General features: G+C 38.9%; 1 protein-coding gene across 4 annotated transcripts in view; it reads right to left on the bottom strand.

Annotated features, from left to right (window-relative positions):
* Positions 1-13,286, bottom strand: part of KIAA2026 (KIAA2026 ortholog) — a 59,101-nt gene that overhangs the window by 10,063 nt on the left and 35,752 nt on the right. For all 4 annotated transcript variants that reach the window (XM_032213553.1, XM_032213550.1, XM_032213551.1 and 1 more), the window contains 2 exons: positions 7,640-9,030; positions 1,557-1,633 (listed from right to left, as the gene is read on the bottom strand). In XM_032213553.1, the coding sequence (XP_032069444.1) occupies positions 1,557-1,633; positions 7,640-9,030 (1,468 nt within the window). The remainder of the gene's footprint in view (positions 1-1,556; positions 1,634-7,639; positions 9,031-13,286) is intronic.

Here is a 13,286-nt window from a genome sequence, read left to right as displayed (position 1 = left end):
ACATGCTACACAATCTATTAGAAAATAAGTATTACTGCACTCAATTATTTACAAAATAATTGAATATATGTTGCACCAGTTAGATTTTGATTCCACTGAGCATTCTCTCCTATCATTGATCTGCTCATACGAGTTTTTCCCCTGAAGTATAGCTGCACTTTTCTTAAGTTTTATTGCCATTTGGGTTTCATAAAAAGTGGTGGGCAGACTTTGTGGTACATATTGTCCCTAATGATGCTGAAAGCCAGCAGGAAAATGAAAAAAAAAATTGATGTAATTTTTCAGGTTTGGAGGGATTTTAATAGTATGAGTGGTTGCTATTCTGCATCACAGAGGCCTTCCAACTCTCCTGAACTATAAAATATTTTCAAATAGTCCAATTCTGATCCCTCTTGGCAGAATTATAACACATACACATAAGGGGGAAATTTATGTATTTAAATTTATTTAGCCTATAACCACAGACTCTGACCAGCTATTTTAAAACCAGGGCAGAATATCTCAGTTGCGTCACGACCTGGCTTGTGGCCTCCACATTATTATATAAGGATTCATAGTTGGAAAATAACCACTCCATCAATATATGTAATAAATATTGAATACATAATACACTGTGGGGTCCTTGGTACTCTCTGAGCTTGGTTGGTTTCTTGTAGATGTTTCACTATCCAAATAGGCAACATCATCAGTGCTAGAAAGAGTGAGGTTTGCGCTCTTTATATACTGTACTAGTGGCTTGCCCTGACAGTGTTGATGGGAATCGTCTTGGTGTTGAGTTGTTCTTTACTGTTAGGTTGCTTGTCTGAGTTGAGAGTTTGGGATATTGTTTACTTTTTGATCTTTGATCTAGTGTTAAACTTGTTAATCTCTGCTCATCTGCGTGTTGATTGCTGGTGAGGAAGTGTTTTGGTCATAGTGATTCCTTTTTGACTGTCTTGTTGAATGCTACTTGTTGTTTATCTCTAAGTGCCTGTTGATGGTTGATTTGTCTCAGTACCAGGATTCCAGAAATTCTCTAGCAGTTTTGGACTTGACCAAAGCCCTAGATCAAGCTAGATGTTCACAGTTTCCCAGTTGAAGTTATGGTTAAGGAGTTTTAAGGAGTTAAGAGTTTTCATCATGTGCTCTGACTGATAGTTGGTGTTCATGGATGTACCATTAGCATATAAAATGAGAGCAAATCCCATTCCTTTGTAGCACTGTATCTAGTGTGGTAGTGAAACATTTACATGTAAACAATCAAGCTTGGACAACATCAAGGTTTCCACAGCTCAACCCTGAGCTACAAATATTCTCTTCCATGTAATCTTCTTCTGAGACCAATTCTCAGAGTATTGTTACATGCATGGGTTACTGGATCCTAACCTATGCAATTCAGAAAAATCTCTATAATCTAGATAAAATATTCTATGATTAGTTCAGGATAAATTCTGTTTATTATTAATTTGGTAGTGTTAATTTAAGTATTATTTAGAGTGAGGGAGATATTAACCAGACATTGTAGAAGTTACCTTTCAAATCATTTATTGAACCAAATAAAACCCAAAAGGTATTACCTGGAATTCTGGGACAATAGGCTTTGTAATAGATTTCCTTTTCTTTGTAACTGCTTTTTTAGATATGGATTTCTTTCCTTTAAAGGGGAAAAAAGATTTGCAATATAACTATATAAATTCATATGTGTAAAAATATGGACTTGAAAATTAATTTGCAACAGTTTATAGGAATCAAGAATGTTTCAGTCATAGTAACTCTGCAGACAGCCTACTATTGTAAGGCTTTGTATAAGACTTTCATTCAAATTCAAGATTTGAATTTTAAAAAATCATTCTTTTATTCTTCTCAGACTAGTAATATTCTAGTAATGTTGGATTTATATTGAAGGATCTCTTAAAAATAATTTTTATAAAAACCAATATTCTTGGCTTCTCTTATATATAGGTCCTTTCTCTTCTTTTTCTTTATTTGCATACACAATTCGGATCTTATCTGACAGAATTCAAGCCTAAAGTTTTAAAGGAATCAACATCTCCCCCATCTGGAATATTAAAAGTAGATAGGAGCAGAAAATCCTAACTACCTTTAAAAGTAATAACTGATATTGACATTTAAGATCACAAGCTGACTCATAAATACAGGCAGTCCTCGACGTCTGATAACTGAGCCCCAAATTTCTGTTGCTAAGTTAAGTGAGTTTTGGCCCATTTTAAAACCTTTCTTGCCACAATTGTGAATCACTGCAGTTGTTCACTTAGGAATATAGTTGTTAAGTGAATCTGGCTTCCCCACTGCCTTTGCTTGTCAGAAGGTCACAAAAGGTGATCCTGGGACACTGCAACTATCATAAATAAGAGTCAGTTGATGACATAACGGGGGGGATGCTGCAATGGTTGGTTTGGTTTATTAGATTTACATGCCGCCCTTCTCCCAAGGACCCAGGGTGGCGTACAACATTAAAAGAAACACATAATACAAAAGTTAAAAAAAATTAAATAGAATATCCCAAACAAACCCAATTAGAATTGACAATAACATTAAAAAAAATTGAATTAAAATTAACAATGATCAATAATTAATTTGTTTTGTTCAGGCCAGGCTGGCTTGCTGGAAAAGCCAACTTTTTAGGGCGTGTCGGAAGGACCGGAGGTCGGGGATTATACGAAGCTCCGGGGGCAGCTCATTCCAGAGGGAATGTGCTCCCACAGAGAAGGCTCTCCCCCTGCGGTTCGCAAGCTGACACTGTCTGGCCGATGGCACCCTGAGGAGGCCAACTCTGTGGGATCGCACTGGACGGTGGGAGGCTACCGGTGGCAGTAGGTGGTCTTGCAGGTACCCTGGGCCTAAGCCATGGAGCGCTTTAAAGGTCATAATTAGTACCATGAATGGTGTGAAAAATGGTTACAACTCACTTTTTTCAGTGCCGTTGTAACTTCAAACAGTCACTAAATAAACTATTGTAAATGGAGGGTCACCTATATTATGCAGACTATTGTATTTGGATTCAGATTGGATAGCTGTTGTTTATTATAGGCTAGACGTGATGCGGGAGGTTAAGCTGGTAGTAATTTTATTTCTGAAAAGAGATAGAAGGACAAAATATATTCATGTCTTCCAGATACTTTACCCTATAACATTCAAAATTTCTTGTCCTTAGGATTGCATCTGGAGGACCTCAGGATGCCCCTTCTTGATCTATTTAGTTGCTATTCTAGTTCAATATTAAACATTCTTGATATTTAAATAGTGAATACAGCTGCCTCTCCACTAAACATCATGCAGTCAAATTGGCGCAGATAAGAAAATTATCAGCAAGCATGGAAAAATCTCATGTTTGCAAAACCTCAGTGCATTTAGTACTCAAGGAATGTTCATTGCAAGACAACAGAGAAAATCAAACACAATGCAGGATTGGAGAGACTAGTTTGATATTTTTAAACTTTTCAAGACTATGGGATACTGACAGTGTTCTATTAATTTTTAAAAACTGTATGACTACTGAAACTGTGAGTGGGAAGCATGCTTGGTGCAATTTGGCTTGGAGAAACAGATTTCTGTCTTCTTGCTGTGCCTCTACTTCCAACTGCTTTGTGATCAGAAAAGGGAATTTTGCTTAAATGCAAGAAAGTTTCATTTGCTTCATGAATTGACATGGGCATTGCAATTTCCTTGCTTGAGGCACTCCAGTGCTGATCAAAGTGATAAATCAAAATCTCCCCCCCTCCAGCAATTTGCCAGCAATGTGGGATCATGTGTATAAAGGTGAAGTATTTTTATGAACATTCAGTGCATACTTCCAACATTTTTAATGAAATACTGCTGTTCCCAGAGTACACATCAAGGAACACTGGAATATCACTAACTAAAAACATTTCACACTGTTGACATTTTATTGCAAGGTCTTCTTACTGTTTGATTTTGGTAATAAACAGTCAGTTTGGCTGGAATATTTTATACTTCCTCCTTTATTACCTATTTCATATATTTGATAACCTAGAAACCTGTACCTTCAAAGATGAGATAGTAAATTCTTATAAGCAAATGAATGACCAAAAAAAGCATATTTTTTCCTCTTAGGTGTGATGTCAAAATGATACAATGTAATATTCTTACATAATATACATTACAGGTGTTCAAATTGCAATGAATATATTCCTTTTATGGCCTATTTGATTGATAGAATAGAATGAATAAGCTACCCTCTGATCTTCAACTTACTGAAGGTCAAGCTCACTAATGTTCTATTAATGGTATTGTTTTAAAATAAACTTTTCCATGTGAATGTTTTGAGAACATGGATAATCAAAACTTAACACAGCTTTAATTTTTTTTCTTCCATATTTAACATTTTAATCAAAACCAAGCAGGCAATCATATATGTCACAAAACATACCTCAATATCAATATTTAGGGGCCAGATAAGGAACTCAAAAATTTAAGGAGAATTTCTGCTATTATGAAACTAGAATTAAAGCTCATGCATTCAACTCAAAATAGTTGAATTTTGCTTAATTTTAGTCATTTGAGCTAAGTTTATCAATGACTCAGAAACATAAAACTCTGAGAACCTAATACATTATTTGAATGATCAAAAGAAGCAATGCGTTGATGTTTACATTGCTGCAATTTATGACAGCAATGGGGAAGTTTTAAAAATAATGGTCTTCAAATATTGAAGAAATTGTTTTGCTTTTAAAGGCAGTTCCCCAAAAGAGGGGCCAGAGACACCCATAAGTTATTTATTTATTTATTATTTCCTGATAGTTAGAACGATTAATCAGCAGAATGACTTGCATCCAGAAGTTGTGGGTGCTCCAACACTGGAAGTTTTTAAGAAGAGATTGGACACCCATTTGTCTGAAATGATATAGGGCTCCCTGCCTGAATAAGCGGTTGGACTAGAACACCTCCAAAGTCCCTTCCAACTATGCTATTCTGTTATATGCCACTCATTTGAAAGTTTGAGGTGACTCTGAGCAGCTATTAATAATGTTGGTTCTTTCCCCTGGAATGTCTGCTGTGCTACCTCAGCATGGTGGTGGATGAGTGAAGAACATTGGGAGTGTATAAACAATATAAAGTAATTGACAATACATTGGCAAATGATGAGCCCCTTAGGTCAGATGGCATTCAACATAGTACTGAGGAAGAGTTGAGAATCTTTCAGTGTGTTAATGATGTTTATAATGTAGCTACATTAAAGCCTTCAGGAAGTCTAGTTGCTGATGTTGCCAGGAAGGAAAAGAAAATCCAAAGCTGCAAAGACAGAATTACAAAGGAAATATGGAATGTAAGACGCATGAACAAGCTCAGAACAGAGAAATATGAAATAAAACAACTACACATTGCTATCATAGATATTAGTAAATAGAATGAATTGGAATTATACTCTGTAGTCATGTGGGAAAGACCCTCGGAGAAGGGACAAAGAATTTCTGCCTAGGGAACAGAGATAAGAGAGAGCTGGCTAGTGGATAGGGCAAGAGGCCCAGAAGTGACCCTCCTTAGTTTCTCAGGTGTTGCTTCCAATCTGGTTTAGGCTGTCACATACTTTTAGTCAAAAGATCACGTGATCACACTCAAATGTGATGTCTCCCAGATTTCTCCTTGAATGTCCACTCAGGGGAAGATGAGCCAATTTCCAGTTCAAGAGTGGGTTGCTGCCTGAATTACTGCCAGTTTAGCACGCAAAAAAATAATAATTGTGCAATAGAACCAGTTCAGGGGTGTGGCAGTTATTACCTACTCGGCCGAACCGATAGGAACCCACCTCTGGTCCAGTTTTCTCTTGAAAAAGCACCTTTGGGACAACCATGATCTGGAATCTCCATAAACAATGATAATGATAAGACTTTGATCATTTACCCAATATTTTCAAAGAGAATATCCAGAATCATTTTGAAATCGTGAACCAGAAGAACTTTGCAAAGAACTAAAATAAGCTGTTAAAGATTTATGGAAAAAAGAGTGCATAAGATTAAAGAAAAGAAAAAAAAGCAAATGTCAGAATGCATAGTGGAAATTGCCAAGAAGAGAAGAGAAATTAAAGCCAAGAAAGACAAAGATTTCAGGACAAAATTTGGCAAAGTATTTCAGAAAGCTGTTAGAAGAGACATAAAGCAGTATTATGACACCTGTAAAGACATTGAAAATGGAAACATAGAAAAGCAAGCAAAATCTTCCAAAACATCACTGCATTGAGAAAGAGGTACCAACTTTGAATTGGAATGCTAAAGGATACCAGTGGAAGACACTAATTTATTCAACTGATAGCAACTGATTCAAAGAAGGTCAAACAAACATGAAAGGAGTATACTGTAATTCTGTAAAGTACAGTTATCAATATCCAATATACCTTGGAAGATATTCTCAAATTTTAAAAACCTCTAGTACCAAAATATCACTAGTGAGATCCGTATACTCTGGTCACTGACAAATCAGAAGGTTGCAGAAATAGAAATAATATATTCAAAAATATGACAAGCAACAGAAGAAGAATTAGAAAGGATTCTAATCAAAGTATTCCAACAAATACAGCATGTTGTGAGAATACACAGTGGCCAACAGATTGGAAAAGGTCAACCTATATTTTAATAGCAAAGAAAGAAAATGTAGTAGACTCTGCAAACTATCATAAAGTATCCTTAATTTCAAATGGTAGCAAAATAGGGTCATCCAATGCAAATTAGAATCCTGTATGAAAAGGGGGGTGGCCAGATATGCCACTTGATTTTGGAAAAGGCTGGAATATGACATTATTGCTAAGGTGCTCTAGATAATTAAGACAGCCAAAGAATAGGAAAAAAATATTGATCACAGAAAGACCTTTGATTATTTTGATCATGTCAAGCTATAGAATATTGTTTAAAAATGAGAATCCTACAAGATGTCCTTTTGCTCATACAAAACCTATACACAAGTCAGGAAACCACAGTTATGATGGAATATAGCAAAAAAGATTGGCCCCAGATTGGCAAAGGAGTGAGAAAAAGTTGCATACTCTTTCCTTATTTTTTCAACTTATATGTAGCATATATATGTAGCATATACATACATACATACATACATACATGCATGCATACATACATGCATGCATACATACATACATACATATTGAGGAAAGCTGGATAGGAAGAGGAATTCAACACTAGGGAAGAAACATTAATAGCCTATGTAGTACTGATGAGACTACTTTTGTAAAATACAAATCTGAAAGCTTAATATAATTAGTCTTCAATTTATGACCACAATTGGGATCAGAATCTCAGTTGTTGAGAAACTTGTATTAAGTGGAATGCCCATGTGACTGCTTCATTCAATAACTGCAATCCTGCAGTCCTGCCTGCAGTCATTAAGCAACCTCCTAAGCTGCCTGCTGAGTTTAGTTCCCCTCTGTGCACAGAAGGGAACTCCTCTGAATGGTTGCAGAAAAACAATTCAGATCTTCAGGTCTGAACTCCATTCCTACAGCCCTTTGGAGGAGTTCCTCTCTCCTTTATGTGTGGGAGGGATGCTACCTATACTGTCTAGGTTGGAAAGAAAATCAAATTCAGAACAATTTTTAGCAGCAGCATTAAATGTTTAAATAGGAAAACAGCCAGCAAAATTATTTCCCCCTGTTGCTTTGTTCAAGTCATCTTACCAGATTTGTGCTTCTTGTGTTTGGCTTTCTTTTTTATCATGAGTAATTTATTCTGGATCTCAGGTTTATAAGATTTTAATGAGTGGAGATGAATCTCGCGTTTTCTCTGAAGGCTTTCATTCAAAATATCTTTCAATTTCTTTTTCTTCTTCTTCTTCTTCTTTGCTCTTACTTGACTAAACATTAGTGTTTTCTGTTCTACCAGATTCTTTGAAGTCACTTCTTTAGCAACCTTGTGACAATTAAAGTCTGGATTGTCAGTCTGATTACCATTCACATGAATCTGGCACATTTTAAGTGTGTTTTCTTTTAATGGAATTCCCTCAAGTTTGACTACTGAAGATTCACCACATTTTTCTTTGTTTTCTAGAATCCTGATTTCTCCTGGGCTAAGAGGTTCCCCCAAACCATCTTCTGAAACAATGCCTTTATCTTGATTTTCTTTACAGCAATCTTTTGTAAAGTCACAATCCTTATGTGTTTTTTCTTCGCAATTGTATTTGATTTCATTTTCTGGTATGACATTCAAGAGATTCAAGTGAACTTTTGCCAAGCAAAGATTTTTTCCAGGTTCTTGTTTTGTATGGGGCAACAGCTCTTTAGCGTCAAATCTAATTTCCCCATTGCTTTTGATGCCATACTCACATTTCACCTTCTCCAGTTTAATGCGTGGTACTCTTTTTACTTTAATTGGAGAAATGGGAAATTCAGGGGCATGAAAAGGCTTTTGCTTATAAATCCGTACGTCTGCACCACAGAATTGTGGGAAGTGAACATAGGCATGTTCTAAGTAATCATAACCCAGAATCACTTCCCTGCACTCATGAATAGGTTGACCAAGTACTGCATCCTGTACATCTTTTTGAGTCTCATATACGAAGTCGCAGAGGCCTTTAAGCAACCATACCTTCTGACAAAATGGAAGTTCATGAAATGGTTTTTCCTCCAAAGGATTGACTTCTCCAAGAACTTTGAAAAACTGAGGACAGAGACCAAGTTTTTCTGCACAACTGTCTGGATTATCAGTTTGCCCAACCACTGTATACCACTGTTGTACTTTCTGTCTAAGTGCTGCTTCCCAAGTCCTGTAAGGTAAACTTGGTCTTCGATGCAAAGTAGATCTTCGATGGGGAGGACTTAACAAAGAAGTCATTATTTTAGACAAAAATGGACTACACTGAGGCATCAAAAGACAGCGTTCCAATTCATAAAATACTATTTCAGGCAAATTTAAAATATGTTGTGCTAAACAAAGAAAATGGCCAACAGCTGGAATTTCCCACATGTTTTCCATTTGAGTAGGTGCTGCTTGAGACAGAAGAGACTTTTCCCATTCTTCTACTTCTTTTTGACTAGCTTCTTCTGCCTCTTTTCTTTCTTGGTCTCGAAGTCTAAAAAAAAAAGGTTTAACATTAAAAAAAGGAAGACAAATGGAAAATAGTTTGTACATAAAAGCAAAATAAACTTTATAGTAGCATAACTAAGATTTTGACTAAGTCTTAGATAATGCAATACTTCTATAATTCAAAATCTACTAAAACAGCAACCTGATTTAGTTTGGCTACTTTATTATCTTATTGTCACTGGATATTAAGTTATTCTTCAACTAGAACAAGTTTTGTAATGTAGCACCTAGGGGTGCTGATGCAGCATATGGTACTATACTTCTTTTGCCCAAGATAAATTATCCCTCACATCCTATTTTCCTATTAATACTTATAGCATGATGTAGTATAAAGATAAAATATTATAACAGCAGACATTTGCACTGAGTGCATAAAAAAAACACAAATAAGTCTGTTATGGTGCCTGTGTTTAGTGAGCAGCTGATGGACTAAATACTAGCAAAATATTTTTATTTATAATATATAATATTGCATAATATTAGAAACATAATATAATTATTAATGTCTCAAATTAATTCTATTGAAATCTTACCACACTCATGCACAGAACAGAACTCTACTACTAATTTTTTATCATTATCAAGACTTCATTCTGAGATCCCACAGTATTCTATGTAAAGGAAAAACACTTTCCCAGAACACTTGCTCATACAATATAGTTCCACATGCTGCACTCCACATAATCCCACCTGCTATAGCCTCCTGGCTTTTACCCAAGCTTTTTCTTTTAAGGAGATTAACTGTAAGGGTACAAAGGATGGGAAAGCCCTGCTATTTCTGCCACTGTACTTTTGGGACCCAGGTTCTAAAGGAATACACTTTAAATCCTATCAAAGGTTTCTTCATTTATAAAGACCACCATATTGATAAATATGTCAATATATATTTTAAATCACAATATTTAACTTTGTCCATATTCCACAATCCATATTCCCAATATATTATCTTTTTTTAAAAAAAATCAGACTACTGAATACTAAATCTTATGTTCTCCTGTGCGCTGCTTGGAGAGTCCAAGCATGGGTTAAATTCTGCCTTCTGCCCAAGGACTGAATTGAAACTTCTTTAGCTACACCTCTGGTTGCTTGTTCTAGCCAGTTTTTTTTAATTCAGTCTAGCCCATACCTTCAGTTTATTTTATATTTCATCTATTGTACAAGCTATTTGGTATCTGTTTCAAGTACATTAGTGTCCTAATAATAAGCCACTTGGCCAATATCAATTCTATATCCTCTTTCTGCATCAGGTTAATTTTAATATAAGAAAAAAGATCCTCAACTCATAAGCATTGCAGCAGCTATTGATACAAGCACTGTCCATTACATTCTATGTTTCAGTGAATCTCAGAGCTGATTGGGTACAAGTTGTTACATTAATTAGTGAACAGCTGATGGACTAAATACTAGCAAAATATTTTTATTTATAATATATAATATTATAAATATTATATTATTTATATATAAAATTGCTACCTCTAGATCACAGCTTTTGCTAAACAAATTCAAGGGAAAATGACCATTGGCTTACCTGAAGGGTCCTTTTCCGAACGCTGCAGGAGAGTCCAAGCAAGGGTTAAATTCTGTCCTTCTGCCCAATGGACTGGATTGAAATTCTTGACCATGCCTCCTGGTCTCCCGGTATCTTCAGTTTTTCAATGAAGGCATGGTCCCGAAAGGTAAGTTGATGTCAAGTCAATGTCAATGTTCCATCCTTCCAAACAACATCCACAGACGAAAAGTAAGAACAACTCCGATGGAAAGGAGATAACTTTAGGGCGGGATTGGACTCTCCTGCAGCACACAGAAAAGGACCCTTCAGGTAAGCCAATGGTCATTTCCCTGTGCGCTGCTTGGAGAGTCCAAGCAAGGGACATACCCAAGCAAAGAAATGTCCAAGGGCGGGAACAAAGAAGAATAACAACCCAACCCTAATGCGTCTCAGAAACAATGGCCTGAAGCACTCTCCTGCCAAAGGCCGCATCTGCGGATGCAAATTTGTCCAGCTTGTAGTGTCTGACAAATAATGATGGGAACACCCAGGTTGCCTCTTTGCAGATCTCCTCGACCGATGCCTGAGTGGCCCAGGCCACTGTCATGGCCGCACTGAGTGTGGAATGTGCTGTCACTCGAGAAGGAACGGGCCTGCCCTGCTGTTCACAGGCCAGGGAGATGCAAGCCTTGATCCATCTCCCAATGGTGGACGAGATGACCTTTTGACCCAATGAGGTTGGTTAAAAAGCAATAAACAAGGCCTCTGACCGACGAAGGGAAACCATGTGTCTGATGTACCTCTTGACTGCCCTTCGAACATCGAGAGAGTGCCAACGACGCTCCATCGGGTGATTTGGGCATGGGCAAAAGTCTGGGAGGACAACTTCCTGGGCATGGTGAAAATATGAATTAATTTTTGATTTATAATGATGGATCGAGACGGAGGACAAATCTGTCTGGGTGGATGGTACACAAATCGTCCCAGACCGATAGAGCCGCAATTTCTGAAATCCTGTGGGCTGAAGTAATGGCAACAAGGAAGGCAGTTTTAAGAGACAGGTGTTGTAAGGATGCATGACGTAATGGCTCAAGGGGGGGGGGGAGAGCAGTGAGCACCCTGAGCACAGTGGCAAGATCCCAGGAAGGATAATGATGGACAACCTGGGGACTCAGGTTGGAGGCGCCACATAGGAAGCTGCTTACTTCTTGGTGCCTGCTGAGTGGCTGATGGTTGCCATAGGAGAGCACAATGGACAAGATTGCTACTTGGCGTAGTAAGGTGTTAGCAGCTAGACCCCTATCAAGGCCCTCCTGTAGAAAATTTAGGATTTGAGAGGGGGGGAGCGGCTGTTGGTTGAAGATGGCATGTTGTGCACCAGCTAGCAAAGGTGATCCAGGTGGCATCATAGATCCACGAGGTGGAGGCTCGTCTGGAGGCTTGGATGGTGCTGATCACCTTGGTAGAATAGTTGGCTCTCCTCAGGAAGTCCCTCTCAAGTGACATACGGTTAGCTTGAGCCACTGGGGCTCCGGATGCATAACTGCTCCCTGGCTGAGAGAGACCGACTCCTGAGGAATCCTCCAGGGATGTGCGATGGACAGGCACGTCAGATCGGCAAACCAAGTCCGTTGGGGCCAGTATGGAGCCACCACAAGAACCTCTGCCTGCTCCTCCAGAATCTTCCTGATCAGTCTGGGAATGAGCACCAGTGGAGGGAAGGCGTAGAGCAGCCCCGGAGGCCAGGGGGATCAGAGGGCGTCGACTCCTTCTACCCGGGGACATTGGAATCTGGTGAAAAATCAGGGGAGCTGAGCATTCGCCAGAGTGGCAAACAGGTCAACCAGGGAATGACCGAACCTTTGAAACAATTGGTGAAAGAGGCGCGGATGGAGCTGCCACTCCGAGTTCTCTAGTCTGGTGTGGCTAAGCCAGTCCGCCTGGACATCGTTCACTCCGAAGATGTGCTCTGCCTGAATGGATTGTAGGTGACGTTCCGCCCACCGACCAATCGCCTCCGCGTCCGTCATGAGGGACCGGGACCTGGTACCCCCTTGGTGATTTATTTGTGCCTTTATTGCCACGTTGTCGGTGTTGGATGCAGTGCTGGAACTTGGGAAGCTCTAGCCTGACTGCCCTCAGCTCCAACCAATTGATGTTGTGTGAGAGATCGCGAGCTGACCAGTGTCCCTGAGTCACTAGGGTGTGCAAGTGAGCTCCCCAGCCGAAGAAGCTGGTATTGGTTGTGATGGTCAGTCTGGGCGGTTCCTTGAAGTAAGTCCCTTTCAGGAGAGCTGGTGAAAGCCACCACCAGAGAGAACGAAAAACTTTGGTGGGTAGAAGTACCTTGACCGGTGAATTGCTAGTCTTCGGTCTCTGCATTGGCAGGATAAACCACTGCAGATCTCTCGTATGGAGTCTCGCCCAAGGAACAATCGAGAGACACAAGATCATCTTCCCCAGCAATTGTGATAGGGTAACAATGCGAGTTCTGGGGGAGAGGCAAACCTTTTGGATCAGTTCTCAGAGACTTTTGACTTGGTCCGGTGACAGGAAGACTTGGCAAGATGAAGTGTCTATCATGGTCCCCAAGTGCCGAATCCTGGTGACTGGAGTCAGGTGGCTCTTTTCGAGGTTGATGGTCAAACTATGATTCTGCAACGTCCGCATGGTGATGCGTAGATCTCATGTTGCTTGCGATGCCAACGACTACTGAATCAAGATGTTGTCTAGGTAACACTGTAGGCGGATCG

This window comes from Thamnophis elegans, chromosome 3, assembly GCF_009769535.1.
Source record: "Thamnophis elegans isolate rThaEle1 chromosome 3, rThaEle1.pri, whole genome shotgun sequence".
In the NCBI taxonomy this organism is placed as follows: domain Eukaryota; kingdom Metazoa; phylum Chordata; class Lepidosauria; order Squamata; family Colubridae; genus Thamnophis; species Thamnophis elegans.
The sequence above is the reverse complement of the archived record's forward strand: the minus strand, read 5'-3'. Positions and strand labels throughout refer to the sequence as shown.